Source organism: Hylobates moloch, unplaced genomic scaffold (genome assembly GCF_009828535.3).
Source record: "Hylobates moloch isolate HMO894 unplaced genomic scaffold, HMol_V3 SCAFFOLD_5, whole genome shotgun sequence".
Taxonomy (NCBI): domain Eukaryota; kingdom Metazoa; phylum Chordata; class Mammalia; order Primates; family Hylobatidae; genus Hylobates; species Hylobates moloch.
In genome coordinates this window covers 127,873,213-127,892,540 of record NW_026652280.1, presented here as the reverse complement: position 1 = coordinate 127,892,540, position 19,328 = coordinate 127,873,213, and the positions used below count along the sequence as shown (strand labels likewise).

Sequence of the window (19,328 nt, the reverse complement as noted above, 5' to 3'; positions counted from 1 at the left end):
AGTATGGCCATTTTCATGATATTGATTCTTCCTATCCATGAGCATGGAATGTTCTTCCATTTGTTTGTTTCCTCTTTAATTTCATTGAGCAGTGGTTTGTAGTTCTCCTTGAAGAGGTCCTTCACATCCCTTGTAAGTTGGACTCCTAGGTATTTTATTGTCTTTGTAGCAATTGTGAATGGAATTTCACTCATGATTTGGCTGTTTGTCTGTTATTGGTGTATAAGAATGCTTGTGATTTTTGCACATTGATTTTGTATCCTGAGACTTTGCTGAAGTTGCCTATCAGCTTAAGGAGATTTTGGGCTGAGATGATGGGGCTTTCTAAATATACAATCATTTCATCTGCAAACAGGGACAATTTGACTTCCTCTTTTCCTAACTGAATACCATTTATTTCTTTCTCCTGCCTGATTGCCCTGGCCAGAATGTCCAACACTATGTTGAATAGGAATGGTGAGAGAGTGCATCCCTGTCTTGTGCCAGTTTTCAAAGAGAATGCTTCCAGTTTTTGCCCTTTCAGTATGATACTGGCTGTGGGTTTGTCATAAATAGCTCTTATTATTTTGTGATATGTTCCATCAATACCTAGTTTGTTGAGAGTTTTTATCATGAAGAGCTGTTGAATTTTGTCAAAGGCCTTTTATGCATCTATTGAGATAATCATGTGATTTTTGTCTTTGTTTCTGTTAGTGTGATGGATTACGTTTGTTGATTTTCATATGTTGAACCAGCCTTGCATCCCAGGGATGAAGCAAACTTGATCTTGGTGGATAAGCTTTTGGATGTGCTGCTGGATTCGGTTTGCCAGTATTCTATTGAGGATTTTTGCATTGATGTTCATCGGGGATGTTGGTCTAAAATTCTCTTTTTTTGTTGTGTCTCTGACAGGCTTTGTTATCAGGATGATACTGGCCTCATAAAATGAGTTAGGGAGGATTCTCTCTTTTCCTATTGATTGGAATAGTTTCAGAAGGAATAGTACCAGCTCCTCTTTGTACCTTTCGTAGAATTCGGCTGTGAATCCATCTGGTCCTGGACTTTTTTTGGTTGGTAGGTTATTAATTATTGCCTCAATTTCAGAGCCTGTTATTGGTCTATTCAGCAATTCAACTTCTTCCTGGTTTAGTCTTGGGAGGGTGTATGTGTCCAGGAATTTATCCATTTCTTCTAGATTTTCTAGTTTATTTGTGTAGAGGTGTTTATAGTATTCTCTGATGGTAGTTTGTATTTCTGTGGGATCAGTTGTGATATCCCCTTTATCATTTTTTATTGGGTCTATTTCATTCTTCTCTCTTTTCTTCTTTATTAGTCTTGCTAGTGGTCTATCAATTTTGTTGATCTTTTCAAAAAACCAGCTCCTGGATTCATTGATTTTTTTTGAAGGGTTTTTTGTGTCTCTATCTCCTTCAGTTCTGCTCTGATCTTAGTTATTTCTTGCCTTCTGCTAGCTTTTGAATTTGTTTGCTCTTGCTTTTCTAGTTCTTTTAATTGTGATGTTAGGGTGTCGATTTTAGATCTTTCCTGCTTTCTCTTGTGGGCATTTAGTGCTATAAATTTCCCTCTACACACTGCTTTAAATGTGTCCCAGAGATTTTAGAATTACGTGTCTTTGTTCTCATTGGTTTCAAAGAACATCTTTATTTCTGTCTTCATTTCATTATTTACCCAGTAGTCATTCAGGAGCAGGTTGGTCAGTTTCCATGTAATTGTGTGGTTTTGAGTGAGTTTCTTAATCCTGAGTTCTAATTTGATTGCACTGTGGTCTGAGTAGACAGTTTGTTGTGATTTCTGTTCTTTTACATTTGCTAAGGAGTGGTTTACTTCCAACTATGTGGTCAATTTTGGAATAAGTGCAATGTGGTGCTGAGAAGAATGTATATTCTGTTGATTTTGAGTGGAGAGTTCTGTAGATGTCTGTTAGGTCTGCTTGGTGCAGAGCTGAGTTCAAGTCCTGGATACCCTTGATAACCTTCTGTCTCGTTGATCCGTCTAACATTGACAATGGGGTGTTAAAATCTCCCATTATTATTGTGTTGGAGTCTAAGTCTCTTTGTAGGTCTCTCAGGACTTGCTTTATGAATCTGGGCACTCCTGTATTGGGTGCATATATATTTAGGATAGTTAGCTCTTCTTGTTGAATTGATCCCTTTACCATTATGTAATGGCCTTCTTTGTCTCTTTTGATCTTTGTTGGTTTAAAGTCTGTTTTATCAGAGACTATGATTGCAACCCCTGCTTTTTTACTGCTTTCCATTTGCTTGGTAGATCTTCCTCCATCCCTTTATTTTGAACCTATGTGTGTCTGCATGTGAGATGGGTCTCCTGAATACAGCACACTGATGGGTCTTGATTCTTTATCCAATTTGCCAGTCTTTTAATTGGGGCATTTAGCCCATTTACATTTAAGGTTAATATTCTTATGTGTGAATTTGATCCTGTCATTATGATGTTAGCTGGTTATTTTGCCGGTTAGTTGATGCAGCTTCCTCCTAGCATCAATGGTCTTTACAATTTGGCATGTTTTTGGAGTGGCTGCTACCGGTTGTTCCTTTCCATGTTTAGCACTTCCTTCAGGAGCTCTTGTAAGGCAGGCTTGGTGGTGACAAAATCTCTGAGCATTGCTTGTCTGTAAAGGATTTTATTTCTCCTTCACTTATGAAGCTTAGTTTGGCTGGATATGAAACTCTGGGTTGAAATTTCTTTTCATTAAGAATGTAGAATATTGGCCCCCCACTCTCTTCTGGCTTGTAGGGTTTCTGCTGAGAGATCTGCTGTTAGTCTGAGGGGCTTCCCTTTGTGGGTAACCCAACCTTTCTCTCTGGCTGCCTTAGCATTTTTTCCTTCATGTCAACCTTGGTGAATCTAACAATTATGTGTCTTGGGGTTGCTCTTCTCAAGGAGTATCTTTGTGTTGTTTTCTGTATTTCCTGAATTTGAATGTTGGCCTGCCTTGCTAGGTTGGGAAGTTCTCCTGGATAATATCCTGAAGAGTGTTTTCTAGCTTGGTTCCATTCTCCCCATCACTTTCAAGTACACCAATCAAACATAGATTTGGTCTTTTCACATAGTCCCATATTTCTTGGAGGCTTTGTTCATTTCTTTCTACTTTTTTTTTTCTCTGAAGTTCTTTTGTCATTTCATTTCATTAATTTGATCTTCAATCACTGACACCCTTTCTTCCACTTAATCAAGTCAGCTACTGAAGCTTGTGCATGCGTCACATAGTTCTCGTGCCATGGTTTTCAGCTCCATCAGGTCATTTAAGGTCTTCTCTGTGCTGTTTATTCTAGTTAGCCATTTGTCTAATCTTTTTTCAAGGTTTTTAGCTTCCTTAGATTGGTTCAAACATCGTCCTTTAGCTCGGAGGACTTTGTTACTACTGATTTTCTGATGCCTACTTCTTTTTTTTTTGAGACGGAGTCTCGCTGTGTCGCCCAGGCTGGAGTGCAGTGGCACAATCTTGGCTCACTGCAAGCTCCGCCTCCTGGGTTCACGCCATTCTCCTGCCTCAGCCTCTCTGAGTAGCTGGGACTACAGGCGCCCGCCACCACGCCTAGCTAATTTTTTTGTATTTTTAGTAGAGACGGGGTTTCACCGTGGTCTCGATCTCCTGACCTCATGATCCGCATGCCTCAGCCTCCCAAAGTGCTGGGATTACAAGCGTGAGCCACCGCGCCCGGCCTTCTGATGCCTACTTCTGTCAACTCATCAAAGTCATTCTCTGTCCTGCTTTGTTCCATTGCTGGCAAGGAGCTGTGATCCTTTGGAGGAGAAGGGGCGCTCTGGTTTTTAGAATTTTCAGCTTTTCTGCTCAGATTTCTCCCCATCTTTGTGGTTTTATCTACCTTTGGTCTTTGATGATTGTGACCTACAGATGGGGTTTTGGTGTGAATGCCCTTTTTGTTGATGTTGATGCTATTCCTTTCTGTTTTTTAGTTTTCCTTCTAACAGTCAGGTCCCTCAGCTGCAGGTCTGTTGGAGTTTGCTGGAGGTCCACTCCAGACCCTGTTTGCCTGAATATCACCAGTGGAGGCTGCAGAACAGCAAATATTGCAGAACAGCGAATATTGCTGCCTAATCTTTCCTCTGGAAGCTTCCTCTCAGGGGGCACCTGGCTGTATGAGGTGTCAGTCGGCCTCTACTGGGAGGTGTCTCCAAGTTAGGCTACCTGGGGGTCAGGCACCCACTTGAGGACGCAGTCTATCCATTCTCAGAGCTCAAACACCATGCTGGGAGAACCACTTTTCTCTTCAGAGCTGTTAGACAGGGACGTTTAAGTCTGCAGAAGTTTCTGCTGCCTTTTGTTCAGCTATGCCCCAGAGGTGGAGTCTACAGAGGCAGGCGGGCCTCTTTGAGCTGCGGTGGGTTCCACCCAGTTCGAGCTTCCAGACCGCTTTGTTTACCTACTCAAGCCTCAGCAATGGCAGACACCCCTCCCCCAGCCAGGCTTGCTGCCTTGCAGTTCCATCTTGGGCTAGCAGTGAGCAAGGCTCCATGGATGTGGGACCTGCTAAGCCAAGCATGGGATATAATCTCCTGATGTACCATTTGCTAAGACCGTTGGAAAAGTGCAGTGTTTAGGTGGCAGTGTCCTGATTTTCCCGGTACAGTCTGTCGTGGCTTCCCTTGGCTAGGAAAGGGAAATCCTCCGACCCCTTGCACTTCCTGGGTGAGGCAATGCCCAGCCCTGCTTCAGCTCACCCTCCGTGGGCTGCACCCACTTTCTGACCAGTCTCAGTGAGATGAACCAGGTACCTCAGTTGGAAATCCAGAAATCACCCGTCTTCTGCATTGATCACGCTGGGAGTTGCAGACCGGAGCTGTTCCTATTCGGCCATCTTGGAATGGAACCCAGGATGGTACATTTTAGCCGTACTATCACTTTGTTTCTCATTTTACTCTCAGAACCATCCTGTGAGATAAGATAAATCTTATATACTTTCACTTTATAAATAAGGAAATTTAGGGACAGAATGTAAGCAGCTAGCACAAGCCCATTCTTTTTAGCAGTGGAAATAAAGCGAAAAGCTAGATTTCTCTATTCTAGCTTTTTTTTCACTGCCCACTCCAGGGTTTCTCAACCTTGGTACTACTGACATTTTAGGCCAGATCATTCTTTGTTGCGGGAGTTGTCCTGCAACTGTACCGTACATTGTAGGATGCTTAGCAGCATCCCTGGACTCTACCCACTGAATGCCAGGAGCAAACTTCTTCTCCCCAAGTTGTGACAGCAAAAATGTCTCAACACATTGCCAAATGTCCCCTGGGGAACAAACTTGCTGTCTTTAGAGAACTACTAGCTTTAGTACATAATCCACTTTTAAGCAATGAAGGCAGAGATGGCTTGCCTCCAAACTTCAGTAATGTGGATATCAAATATTTAAAAAATTTTAATCTACATTTTAAAATAATGTATTAGAAATATGTTGATATGAGTTATCTTTGTGTCCCCTACCCAAATCTCACCTTGAATTGTAATGCCCAGGAGTTGAGGGAGGGTCTTGGTGGGAGGTGATTGGATCATTAGGACAGTTTTCCCCATGCTGTTGTCATGATAGTGAGAGAGTTTTCAGAAGATCTGATGGCTTAAAAATAGCAGTTTTCTCTGCTGTCTTCTGCTCCCATGGAAGACATGCCTTGCTTCCCCTTTGCCTTACACCACAATTGCAAGCCCCCTGCAACCTCCCCAGCCATGTGGAACTGTGAGTCAATTAAACCTATTTTCTTTATAAATTACCCAGTCTTGGGTAGCATCTTTATAGCAGTGTGAAAATGGACTAATACATACATTATAGCTTATTATATCATTCACTAAATTGCAGATGTATTTGTTTAAGAAATAGGGCACCATTTGCAACAGTAATTTAAAGTAGAAATCACAAAAGTGCTGATTTTATGATTATAAATTAGTATAGAATAAAGTTCAGTCAGATTACAGGATATAGATATTAGGATTTCAGTCAAGATCAAATCCATTGAATGGGAAGGCACTGTTCTCTGTGGTCATTTTAATTATATTTTTGAATTAATTACATAAACAGTACTGTAGAATTGCTTGTTAAGCATTTGACAAAGGTAAAGAAATGACAGAAGTATTTTTTTAAATGACAACAAATTTGCACATTCCAGATTTCATTTTTCCATGTTCACTTTTAATCTCACACATTTACATTTATGATTTTTACATAACAGTAATTGTAGGGTATAATTTGTATCTTTTTAACATAAAATTATATCATAAACATTTTTCCTGTTGCTACAGAATGTGAATAATTATCATTTAATGCCTACATAATATTCTATGTAATTGGCAAACCATAATTCATTTAACTGTTCTCCTATTGCTGTGTATTTAGGTTGTTTTTGCTATCACAGATAACACTGCTACAATCATCTTTGCGATTATTACATTATATTACTTTTGGAGACAGAATCACAGGAATGAAATTACTGAGTCAAGGTTATTCACATTTTAGTGGCTCATGAAATGTAATTCCAAAGTGCTTTCCAAAGGGATTTACACTGCCAGCAGAAATATATATTTGCATCAGAAATATTACATTCTTACCAGAATTAGGCATTTTAATCTTTTCTGTGTTTTATAACTGAATTGTTACAAAATTTATTTTGAGTCTTTCATTTTTGATGCCAGAATACACACATACACACACACACACACACACACACACACCCCAAAATTTAAAAATAATTGCCATGAGTTTATATCAGGATATAAACAGTATAAACAATTCTCTGACAACATCTGAATTAACCTGGATGTAAGAGAATTTAGCTTACTATTGCTTCTGTTATCCTTCCAATGTTCCTGGGAATTTGGTGAATTAGAAATAAAAAGCAATAATGAAAAAAAATACTTGAAAAGCAGCAATGTTATTTTTCAAAATATATGTTGTTAAAGTGAACAGTGTTAGAGTTTCAATTGATGGTGGCCCAGCTGTTACGTCTATATGTCTTCAGTATTTCAAGATTAGGACCAAGTACTTGGAATAAATATAAAGGCATCTGAAAAGGTATGGATCTGATCCCAGATACTGTCACCATATGTCTTATGAAATTCCCATTTAAAAATACGAAGTCTATATCATTTGACTTATCTGGTATAATATACAAGTTGTTCTCCTATAACAGAAAACAATGAATCATAAATAAAGCAAGCTAGCTAAGATTGCATGAAATTTTTATAGCATTGAAGCTTCACATTCAATCACTGCAATTTAGGATCCCAGAGGTTTAAATTTCATTTGTAATAAAACTGTTTTAACATCGAACCATATGCTAGAATCATTCTCTAAGAGAGCAAATATTATTATCTGAGATCTGTTTGGGCGCTTGAATATTATTCTTCATCATGACATCCATGAACCTCATGTTTCACTTTTTTACTTTTAGTAGTGAGAAAAAAAAATATTCGCCCTAAAGATATACTTATCCACAATCATAGATATACTTACCCATAATCATAGTACCACTTTTGATGATCAGATGACTTTAATTTGAGCCATAAATAAAGGGCCATCTGAAATCAGAAGTACAGCAAACAAGTCAGAACAGCAGCGATGAAAACATCCTTCACAAAGCCCAAAAATTTTATTTTATATGACAGAAGTAGAGTCTATTTCTGCCTAATTGACTTAATTTTACATACAATAACACCATGGTTATCTGTGTTACATTGGCATCCTTTAGTTCTTCTGCAGGGCATAACTATAAGAGATGAAATTTCAAGACAGTGGATAGCTGTTATGGATTGAATTGTGTTTCACCCTCCGAATTCATATGTTGAAGTCCCAATCCCTAATGTAACTGTGTTTGGAAATTGAGCCTTTAGGGAGGCAATTAAGGTTCAATCAGGTCATAAGGATAGAGCCCAAATCCTATATAATTGGTGTCCTTATAAAAAGAGACACCATAGATCTCTCTCTCCATGTGTGTATGGAGAATGCGGTCATCTGCAACCCATGGAGAGAGCTCTCACAAGACACCAATCCCGCTGGCACCTTGATCTTGGACTTCCAATCTCCAGAACTGTGAGAAAATAAATTTCTGTTGTTTAAGTCACTCAGTTTGTGATATTCTTTTATAGCAGCCTGAGTTGACAAATACAATAGCAGACTGGAAGTAGGTGAGCAAGTTTCTAAGATAGTTTTCAAGACAAGAAATAACGAGAATTAACAGCAGAGGGCAGATAAAGCTATAAAAAAAGGCGAACAGAAAAAAAATAAATAAACAGTCATAGTTTCTGAGATTCTTTAGATCAAGGGACTCAACTCCCCTATATAGCTCTTTATAACTTTCAAGAACTTCATTAGAGCACCAACAAATGGTTCACGTTCAAAAGGTGTGTTGGGTTAAATTATGTGTGTACGTGTACCAAGCCAGAATGTGAGCAATATAATCTTAAAACATGGTTAAAATATTAAATACAGGCTGGGTGCGGTGGCTCACGCCTGTAATCCCAGCACTTTGGGAGGCTGAGGCGGGTGGATCACCTGAGGTCAGGAATTCGAGGCCTGCCTGGCCCACATGGTGAAACCTGTCTCTACTAAAAATAAAAAAAGTTAGCCAGGCATGGTGACAAATGCCTGTAATCCCAACAACTCAGGGGGCTGAAACAGGAGAATCACTTGAACCTGGGAGGCGGAGGTTGCAGTGAAGTGAGATTGTGCCACTGCATTCCAGCTTGGGTGACAAAGTGAGACTCCATCTCAAAAAAAAAAAAAAAATCAAATACAAATAACTTTGAAAAAAATCACTTTTCCTCATCCTCCTTCCTCTGAATAGCTGAAGTGATACTCTAATACAAACCCTTTTCTATCCATTGATCAGAACAGTATTTTTAAATTTGGCCATAGGAAAATAAGTGACCAAGAGAAATAAATCTAATAATTAACAGTTAGGAGACTACAAAGTTCTTTGGTGTGTATTAATATAAAGTAGGGACAATATTTATTTTAAAAAGAAGGCATATATATATGGGATTTTATTCATATATATGGGGTTTTATATATGTGTATAGGTGTGTATATATGTATTAAAAATAGGTGTATATCTGTATGTATTAAAACATATATGTATCAAATACATATATATGCATATATGCACACATAGCCCCATATATATGTATAGACAGGACTGCCTGTTTGTATTTACATATAGGGATATATATGTGGGTGTGTGGGTTTGTATATATATCCCTATATATAAATATCGACAGGCAGTCATATACACACACACATCTATGTATCCCTATATATAAATATAGACAGGCAGTCCTTACTTTGTACAGCAGTGTGAGACCAGAAAAAGACCATGCAAGCTGAAACCATGCAAAGTGATCTTAATAAGCAGTGGAAAAAAATTATAATTAATGTTACCTTTAAACATTTTGTTAAAGTATTTAAAACTCTCTTACTGACAGTTTTAAATACAGAGAAAAATAAAAAATATCTGGTATTTATTCCATGCTCTGTTATCTAAAACAGAAATGTTGAGAATTAAATGTCTTATTTCTTTGTAAAAATTTTATTGAGTAGTTTTGTTACAGACTGAATGTTTGTGTTTCCCATAAATTTGAATGTTGATGCTCTAATCTCCAATGTGATGGTATTTGGAGGCGGGGCCTTTGGGAGGAAATTAGGTTTAGATTAGGTCCTGAGTGTGGGGCCTTCATGATGGGATTAGTATCTTTACAAAAGGAAGAAGAAACCAGAGCTCACTCTCTCTCTCACCATGTGAGACAGGTAGAATGCACAGGGAGAAGGCATCTGTCTGCAAGCCAGCAAAAGAGCCCTACCCAGAACCTGACCATTGTAGCTGGCACTCTGGTTTCGGATTTCCTAGCCTCCAGAACTGTGAGAAATAAATGTCTGTTACAGTCAAGTGCCACATACTGATGATGTTTCAATCAGTGAGAGACCACACCTATGACACTCGTCCCATAAGATTATAATACCATATTTTTTACCATAACTTTTCTATGTTTAGATACATTAGACACACAAATACTTACCATTGTGTTACAACTGCCTGAAGTATGCAGTCCAATAACATACTGTACAGGTTTGTAGCCTAGGAGCAATAGGTTATATATCTTATAGTCTAGGTATGCAGTAGGCTGTAGCATCTAGATTTGTGTCAGTACACTCCATGATGTTCACATGGCAAAATAGCCTAATGATGCGTTTCTCGGTACACGTCCCTGTCCTTAAGTGATGCATGACTGTATTTAAGCCATTCAGTCTATGGTAGTTTGTCACTACATCCCAAGCTAAGACAAGTTTCAACAGTGTTCACCACCACCTTCTTGTCATATAACTTAGGATATGGCGCAAGCATCTTTTCTGTGTCTACGTTAATTGCCATATACTTTTCTACATTTGGATCCATTACTAATTCATTTTTTATCCTTTGTATTTTCAGTATTGTGAAATATCTCCAAGAATTCCTTTAATGTGAATTTTTTTGAATCAGAGTTATTTCCTCTACAATATCTTCATCTTCTTCATCACAAAGTTTTCTCCCATTTATATTAATAAGCTCACTTTCACTAAGTTTCTCTGGATGCATTTCTAGAGTCTCTCAGATGGTAGTGGTAGTTTCAGCATTTCCAAGGTTGGCTATGCTATGTCTTTTATAAGTGTATTTATGTTCAATATTCAAATTTCACTTTCAGTATTGCCACCTTTTTGTCTTTGCTGTAGTTCCATTTTTGTTGACCAGATCCTGGTTAAATTATGCATTCTTTTGCAAGATGTCATTTGGATTTATTACAGGGAGACAAGGAGTCAACACATACATGCTTTGCTGTCTGTGCATGAACAGAATAGCAAATATTCAGTGACAGATCACTGGAAGACTTTGAAGGAAGTGAAATGACTGGTCACTAATCATATGTGCATTTGTTATTTTTATAGTGATTTCTGGACTGAAGAACTGGCAGCAAAGTTTGTACATTTAATCGTTACTCTCAGTTATTATACTGTAACTAAAATTTGAACGCTGTTTTGGGGGGAGTAGTGTTATCTAATCATAGTAACTGAAATTTCTAAAAATCAGAATTATACAAAGCAAGCACATGCATACATATACACACACACATCACACATACATATATAGAGTCAATGTGTCGTAACCTGATCTTATATTTTAGTTACTTTCCTATTCTTTCCGCCTGGGTGGTTTTTCTCCTTTATTTTATTTCTGCTTGTAAAATTATGTTCTCTTCCTTCATTATTGCCTATTGGAGAAGATCTAGGAAATTTGTCTGTAAACAAAACTTCAGCAAGCTCCCTGTTGCCGTCGGTGCTGGGCAGACAGTTCTCTAGACAGAAATCACAAAGGCATTTTGGGATGCACTCAGTGATTGGTGGCATGGCCATTCTTTTTCAGTTACAACAAACTTGCTTTTATTGTCATTTGAGGGTTTCTCATGTTTATCAGAATAAATCGGTACTTGACAAGTTAGGAACTCAACTCTGGGGAGTACTGCTTGAACAAGTTTAGCAGCAGTAAAAGTTTATGATATATTGAATGCAAAAATGGCCCTTGTTCTCCACCCATCTCTGTGTTCGCCTCTTTGTAATTTGACTTTGTAGCTCCTCCCTCACTTCTTGAATCTGGCTGGCCTTGGGACTTGCCTTGGCCAATTGACTGAGATGGCCAAGTGACAATGTACTACTGCCTGGCATGCCTCTACTCTCTCAGTAGAGCCTAAGAGCCTACCTAGCCTGATGGAGTTTGAGAGACCACATAGAGAAAAATTAAGTTGTCCCAAGAGAAGCCATCCTAGACCAGCATACAGCCAGATGACTCCCATATATGAGACAGCTCAGTGAAAATCAGCCAGAGCCTACCAACCCGATCATGGCTGCATGAAAATGTCAGCTCAGACCAGAAAAGGGACTTGGCTGAACCATAGACTTGTGAAGGATAGTAAATGTTTATTATATAGAATTTGGGGGTTTTAAAAATTACCAATAGTTGAATAATACAATACGGTTTATGGGGGCACTGCTTTTTGTTTTCTTAAATTAACCTAGCTGCTGTTGTAATCTATAAAAATGCCCTCTCTTTAGTCCTCAGCAGCAGATTAACTCCAAGCCGGTTCTCCTACTTGAACTTAAAACAGATCTCTTACAGCTCCATCATCAGAGCAGCTGAAATGTACAATCTGGAAGGGCAGAGGCCAGATCTTTCTGTGTACTGTTTAGTCAGCACATTGCAAATTATCTGCTTCACAAGATCATTCAATAAATATGCCAAATGAATGAAGGCTGAAAGTGCTTCTTGACAAGGAGCAATACATCTAGGGATACCTGATTAATGCTCAAAACATCTCACCATCTTGAAAATGTTTTCCTTTAAAACAAAATTCAATTAAAATTTCATTTTTGCTCCTCCTGGGAAGAAAAAATAATTCTTTTTCTACAAGCAATAGAGTTTCCATGCAAAAATGAGAACATATTTGTAGATGAAATAATATGAAGGTAATCATGCCAGAGGATGGCACCTGTCCATATCACTCGTCTAAAGAATGAGGCCTTTGAGACATGGCTTTGAGTTTTCATGTGAATGCTAAAGGCAGTTGTGTCCACTCATCTATATTTTCTTATCTGAAGCTCCTTTGTGAGCAAGGCCACAGTTTTGAAAGATAGCAATCTGAGTTTAGAATTTAGATGCTATGATCCATTCATGGCTCCTAAGACTTGGGGTAAAGAGAGCAGACTTATTTTATTCAGTGTTGGCCATGTCCTGAGGCTCTATTAGGCTAAGATCAGACTATAATCTAAAGTGGACAGGAAAGAGGAATTTGAATACTCGCGTTTTTCTTAAAAGAGATTCATTCACTTAAAGTCTGGAGGAAATTCCCTTAATTGATATTCTAAAAGAACTGTTATTTGGAAAATTCGTTAGAAAGCCCATGCCTGGCAAATTTTGAGATCAATATTTTCAAAGCATAAATAGAACCATTTGGTATATTTCCAGGGCAACTTTTTAGAGCATGCAATCAAAATATAATAAATGGTGTCTTAGAAGGCAGGAATATGCTAATTTACATCCAATCTTAAATGCTTTGCTTAACATAGAAGTGACCCTATATAGTGGATCATATACCTGCTCAGTGTCTCAAATAGTTTCTAGGGAGTCGTGATTTGGAAATAAGGATGTTAGTAAGATCCCAGGATGGTCCATGAGATGCAGAGGGTAATTGAGCTGTCCAAGGAACTGGTCTAATCTGATCCGTTGTGATCCATTTCCAAACATTCTTCAGTCACTCTGAGAATTCTTTCATGCACATTAATAAGCATTCCTTATTCCTCTACCCCCTATCAAGACCAATATATTACAAAGTCAAAATTCAGTTTTCAATTGAATTTTTAAATTTTTATTTGAAAAATACAATACACAGCAGAGAATTCCTTCCTCCCCTACTGTTCTTTCACAAAGGAAACTGTATGGTAAATGTAACTGAGATATTTGGCTAGGATAGATCCTGAGAAAAGAGAGGCCCAGTTAGAAGTGGAAAATACAAAGTCTGTCAAAGAAGATTCACCTCTCTTTTAACATAAAAGAGCCTTTTAAGTTATCATAGGAATCAGATAAAACATGTGCAGAATTTCTGCCATGCAAACAGAGACTACTGAAATTTTCAAGTTGACCAAATTATACTGACCTGGGCCCCAAGTAAGTAGAATAAAAAGGATGTTTTTATCAGAAAGATATGTGTTTGCTTGCTTTTACTAGACTACATATGTACATATTTACATATTAATATTTTCTGAAATATGATTTTCATTCTCAGTAATAGCATCATGAATAAGGGCTATTTTCTGGCTTTTGCCTTATTCACATATATCTTGCCTTTTTCATCTGATTTTTCCTCATGACAGCATCACTCACTGTACAATCTTGAGCCCATGATGTGTAAATAGCAGAGGTGACTTTACTCTGGTTCTGGGTTAAATCTGAGTTTTTGAAGAATTTATAACTCCTGCATTCAGATTAGGTTTAGCAAGGTACAAAGAAGCAACCTTGACATACGAACATATAGCTAAGGCTTCCAGCCGGAAAAACATTCCTGCTTGGCTCCTTGGAAGTCTGATGTAGAATCAATAGAACTGATAAAACTCTGCAAGCCTTACTAGTAATCTAGCGTTCTAAGACATTGTGATCATCCCCTTCACTTTCATTCTCAATAAGTGAATTCCCTATTACTGTTATTGCCTAAAAAATCTTTAAAAAGGGGCCGGGCGCGGTCACGCCTGTAATCCCAGCACTTTGGGAGGCCGAGGCGGGCAGATCACGAGGTCAGGAGATCGAGACCATCCTGGCTAACACGGTGAAACCCCATCTCTACTAAAAATACAAAAAATTAGCCGGGCGTGTTGGCGGGCGCCTGTAGTCCCAGCTACTCGGAGAGGCTGAGGCAGGAGAATGGCGTGAACCCGGAAGGCGGAGCTTGCAGTGAGCCACGATTGAGCCACTGCACTCCAGCCTGGGGGATAGAGCGAAATTCAGACTCTAATAACGTATTAGTAAAAAAAAAAAAAAAAAACTTTAAAAAGGGTCAAGACATTCAAAGTTTCTTCATGTTCTAAATTTCCAACAGGACTGAATCACTCTAGAGGTCCGAGGCTAGTAGAAATTTTCTTTTCTTTTCTTTTTCCTTTTTGGCCCTAGTAGAAGTGTTTTAGCTTCCACAGTGATAGAAATGGGCAACTTACATCTATCTGGGGAGTAATGGATAATCTTTGGTTATATTCATTTGCTGATCTCTGTTGAAATTACAGAGACAATTAAAAGTTTGCTTTCTTTAGTACTGTAAAGTTTAGAAAGATTCATTTCAGTCAATTACTGCCAAAGTTACTTTGCCATATAAGCCAAAGTTACTTAGGGTAGTTTTAATTATTGCAAAGTTATTGTTGAGGAGCTCACCTTCCTTATATTATGGCGATTTTAATCCGTAATTCCACATGCTAAATGTAAGGTATGTCCCTTGGGCACTCTCCTGAGTGGGAGGCTGGGACCTGAGGCTGAGGGTGGAAGGGGAGATGCTGAATTTAGGCTTCTCTTTTACAAAGAGCCTCACATCTAGACTCTTGATATTCATTATTTTAAAACTGGATTACAATTATTATATAGTTTTATATTTGAAAAGTGTTCATTCTTAAAACAGAAACATTTAAAACACAGCAGAGCTTTCATAATTGTATTCTGGCATTTCTTTATTTTTTGAACCATAGGTAGTTGCCCAGGATTCTACTGAGCTCTGAAAGGCCTCAGTGTCCAAAATGAGATGACAGCTGCACTATATTAGAAAGGAATATGAGTTCAGGGTCAGAAAACCTGAATTTAAGCTTCAACGATGTCTCTTACTAGTTTGTGATTTGGCATGTTATTTACCCTGTCTTGGCTTCATTTTTCTTATCTATTAAAATAAAGCCATACTCTTCATGTTTATACCAGGTTATTATGAGGATTACATAAAATAATGGCTGTAAATATACTTTGTAAACTATAAAGTACTACACAAATGCAAAGTAAAATACATTAACCATATTTCTAGCATTTATATAATTTAAATTATGTGTCAGGGTGTAGTTCTTTCCCATTTAAATTATGTGGAATCTTTAGTAGTAAAAAAGCCTAAGAGTGGAGCCTTTGACCACTCTTGAGACACTGCTACCCATGGGAAATGACTCAATAATAAGGTACCAGTGCTGAATTTACTCATTTAAACTATTCTAAATACTGCCTGCATTCAAAAACAAGTCATGAATTAAGCCACAATTGTCAGGAGAAGAAGTCCAAATAAATAATTTTTAATTATCATACATTACTTATTACAGTAAAAATTGGCATTTTCCCCTTCAAAAGCAGAAGCACCAGTCTTAGAATGTATAGTATGAATCGTATTTTAAGTGAAATATAACATAATGTGGAAACATTATTTTACTATAGGACATACTTTCTAAAAGTAAAGTAATTTCACACACTGAAATGTTAGAATGGAAATAATGTCATGCTGATTAACAAAATAAAAACCCCCATGACTTTCAAAGTCCACTTCAAATTAAATATGGCATACTGCTGAATAGACATATGAAAACTAAAAAAAAATAACTAGCCCAAAATAGAAGGTTTTCATACACAAATACGATTTATGTAGAGATTTCTCTTAACATAATTGCAATGATTCTGTGAGAAACTAAAGCGAATGTTTTATTTAAGAATTTTGTTCATTTGGTCATCACATTTTTGTTGAACACCTACTTTGTGCTAGGCTTTGTTGTAAGTGCTGGGGACACAGAAAAAAAAAAAAAAAAGACAATCCTGCCCTCGAGGAGCTCACAGTCTAGTGGGGGAAACAGGTTGACATTGATTTTAAAATTATAAAAATTATTACACAACTTTATAAACTTCCTTTGCAATCAAACAAACTTTGGGTGTTATGAATGGATGGTAAAAAGGGATGATGTCCAATGTAGTGAAAAACCATCTGCTTCAGTATCATGTGACTTCTGCGAAGGCAGTGATGTGGTTCTGCAAAAAGAAAAAGGAATGACAAAGTGAGAGGCTTGGGAACATTAGTACCTTTACAAATAATCATTAGCTTCTATGCTGAATGTTGAAGCTGCCAAAACATCCAGCATTATTAAACTAAGTTTTATGTATTATTACATAATTTTCGCTGCTAATTGCATATTTTATTCAATAATCTTAATTATACAAATAGATTAAAATGTTATACCTGCTTTATTCAAAATTAACTCCGAAATTTGAAAAGATAAAAATGGCAATGCCAGACACGTTAATATTCTGTTCAGTGTTAACGGAATTTTAATGCTGCATGTTGGAGTTTCAGATTAATTGCTCCCTGAGAGACAGATGGTGTAGAATGAGGTGGTGAAATGCTCAGACTAAAATGGCATTTGCTAGTTGACAAAAATCTACTTAAACACTTCATTTTTGATGCATGAATCCTGACTCCAGACCGTAGTCTCTGTTGTTTACCTCTGCCATAGAATTCTTTACAGAGCCTTTTTTTTTTTTTTTTTTTTTTTTTTTTTTGGAAATCAACAGAATTATGTACAAAGAAACTCTGTGGAATGGCTAATATTTAAATAGATTCAGGCAGGCAACAGGCCATGTCATGCCTGCTGAAATACTGCAATGAAAAACCACTATTACATAATTAATCACGCTACATATGGGCTTATGTCAAGATCTAATATGACTGACAACCCCAACAAATAACATCAACATTACAAAAGGGTTCTACCATCACACTACCCATTTTAAATGTGTTTTGTATAGTTTTTGTATGGCTTTTGCATTGGCTTTTATAATAAATGATATCATAAACAGAATTTTGTATGATGAATGTATGCTATAAAATTTTCTCAACATACATATAGCTTTTTTCAAGTTTAAGTATTTTAATTCATCAAAACATATTTAAAATGTGTGTAAAGAAATTAAATTCATTTTCATTGAATTTAGGCATATTAAACCACATGAAAAGAATCTCATTGACTACAATTTGGGACATTATCTTCTAGGCTTGACCCACTTAATACTAGAGAAAAACAAAATTAGTAAGAATCAGGAGTGAGCAGAGCATGCTGAGTTTTTCACTAACTCCTGGTAACACTTTAGAAACTTTAATTTCCCATTTAAAAATGCATCACGAAAATGCCTGGACATTCAGTAGCTCATCTCTAAGTTTTCTTGAGTTTTCCTTACAAAAGCTCAGGCATGACTTCAGGGTAAAGATGACTTGTCAGAGTTATATAATGCACTATGATTGAATTAAAACAATAAGAACTATGGAAATAATACATCACAGTTTTATTTCCAGTGGCCCCACGGGTACTTGAAACCAGTGAACTGAGAAAATGCAATTTGATATAGAGTGTTTCAGCACAAAACCATCATGAACATCACACTTCTTAATAGGATCTAGAACAACATAATTTCTGGAAAGATGTTAAGATAGAAATTAAAGATTAATCAGTCAGTGACAACTGGTGGGTAGGAAAAGGGTCAATAAGGGGCAGCAGAGAGAAAAGAAAGGAGGTAAGAAAGAACATGGATGGTGTCCCAAAGGCCACTGGCCTAGGCCTCAGGGTTCCCATTGTTGACCCAGATAATGAAGGGAGGGTTCACAAGGCTCATTAAATTTGCTGAAGATGATCTTTAGGGGGCAACCACCAACCTGGAAAGCAGAATTAAATACACATTAAAGGACTTTAATAAACAGAGAAATAATCAGAAGCAAACCACTGATGATCAATGCAGAACTTGACAGAAATAGAGGAAAAACCAACTGCACAAGTGCAAGCTGGAGAGTGTAACAAAGAAACTGTAATAACTGTAGGGTGACCATATAATTTATCATCTAAATATGGACATGTGGAAGGGGGAAAAGGGTGCTAATACTACACAAGGACAACAGGCTTAAATGAGGATTGTCCCAAATAGTAATATAAAGTCACCCTATACTGTGGTTTAATGTGTCCATTAAAATGCACATGTTGGAAACTTCATTTCTAAGGCAACAGTGTTGATAGGTGAGGCCTAATGGGAGGTGATTAGACCACTAGGGTTTTGCCTTCATGAAAGAATTAATGTCCTTATTATAGGTCAGGGTTTGTTATAAAAAAGCAAGTTTAGTCCCCTTCTCTCTCGTTCCCTCTTTTTGTGCTTCCATTATGTTATGGTGCAGCAAGAAGGCCCTTACCAGATGTGAGCACCTTGACCTTGGACTTCCCAGCCTCCAGAATCCTGAGCCAATAAATTTCTGCTCCTCATAAATTACCCAGTTTGTGGTATTCTGTTATAGCAGCATAAAACAGACTAAGAAACCTTGATAATGAGGCATGGAATGTATAACTGTAGGTGAGCTATTGAGATCTAGAAAATACTGGAATTCAGTCTTGGCATTTAAAATCACATGTTTCAGTGATCACTAGATCTCCCTTTAACTGCCCATAAAGTTTAAGCCATAATACTCTTTTCCTATGCAAAAATATTACCAAGTTAAACTACAAGGACAACAGTTGATTTCTAGACTGACTGTATTTTTAGATCCCAGGATTCTAGGGAAAACTCTTGCCCCCTCCCCCAAATTAGCATCTTTCCATTTCACATCACTTAAGTTTTAACTTCTGAGGTGCTTTCATTTTTTCCTATTTGACTGGGATTAGAAGTATCCTGCTTGGGGCTCATCATTTTAGTTGCAGTTAGCAGACAGATAAACAGACAAAAATAAAACACTGAAGTGAGTATGCCTAGGAAAGAGA

General features: G+C 37.5%; 1 protein-coding gene across 2 annotated transcripts in view; it reads right to left on the bottom strand.

The window, feature by feature from the left end:
- Positions 1-14,593: 14,593 nt before the first annotated feature.
- Positions 14,594-19,328, bottom strand: part of PLPPR5 (phospholipid phosphatase related 5) — a 112,197-nt gene continuing 107,462 nt past the window's right edge. For both annotated transcript variants that reach the window (XM_032155290.2, XM_032155287.2), the window contains exon 6: positions 14,594-16,566. In XM_032155290.2, the coding sequence (XP_032011181.1) occupies positions 16,534-16,566 (33 nt within the window). In that variant the 3' untranslated portion in view covers positions 14,594-16,533. The remainder of the gene's footprint in view (positions 16,567-19,328) is intronic.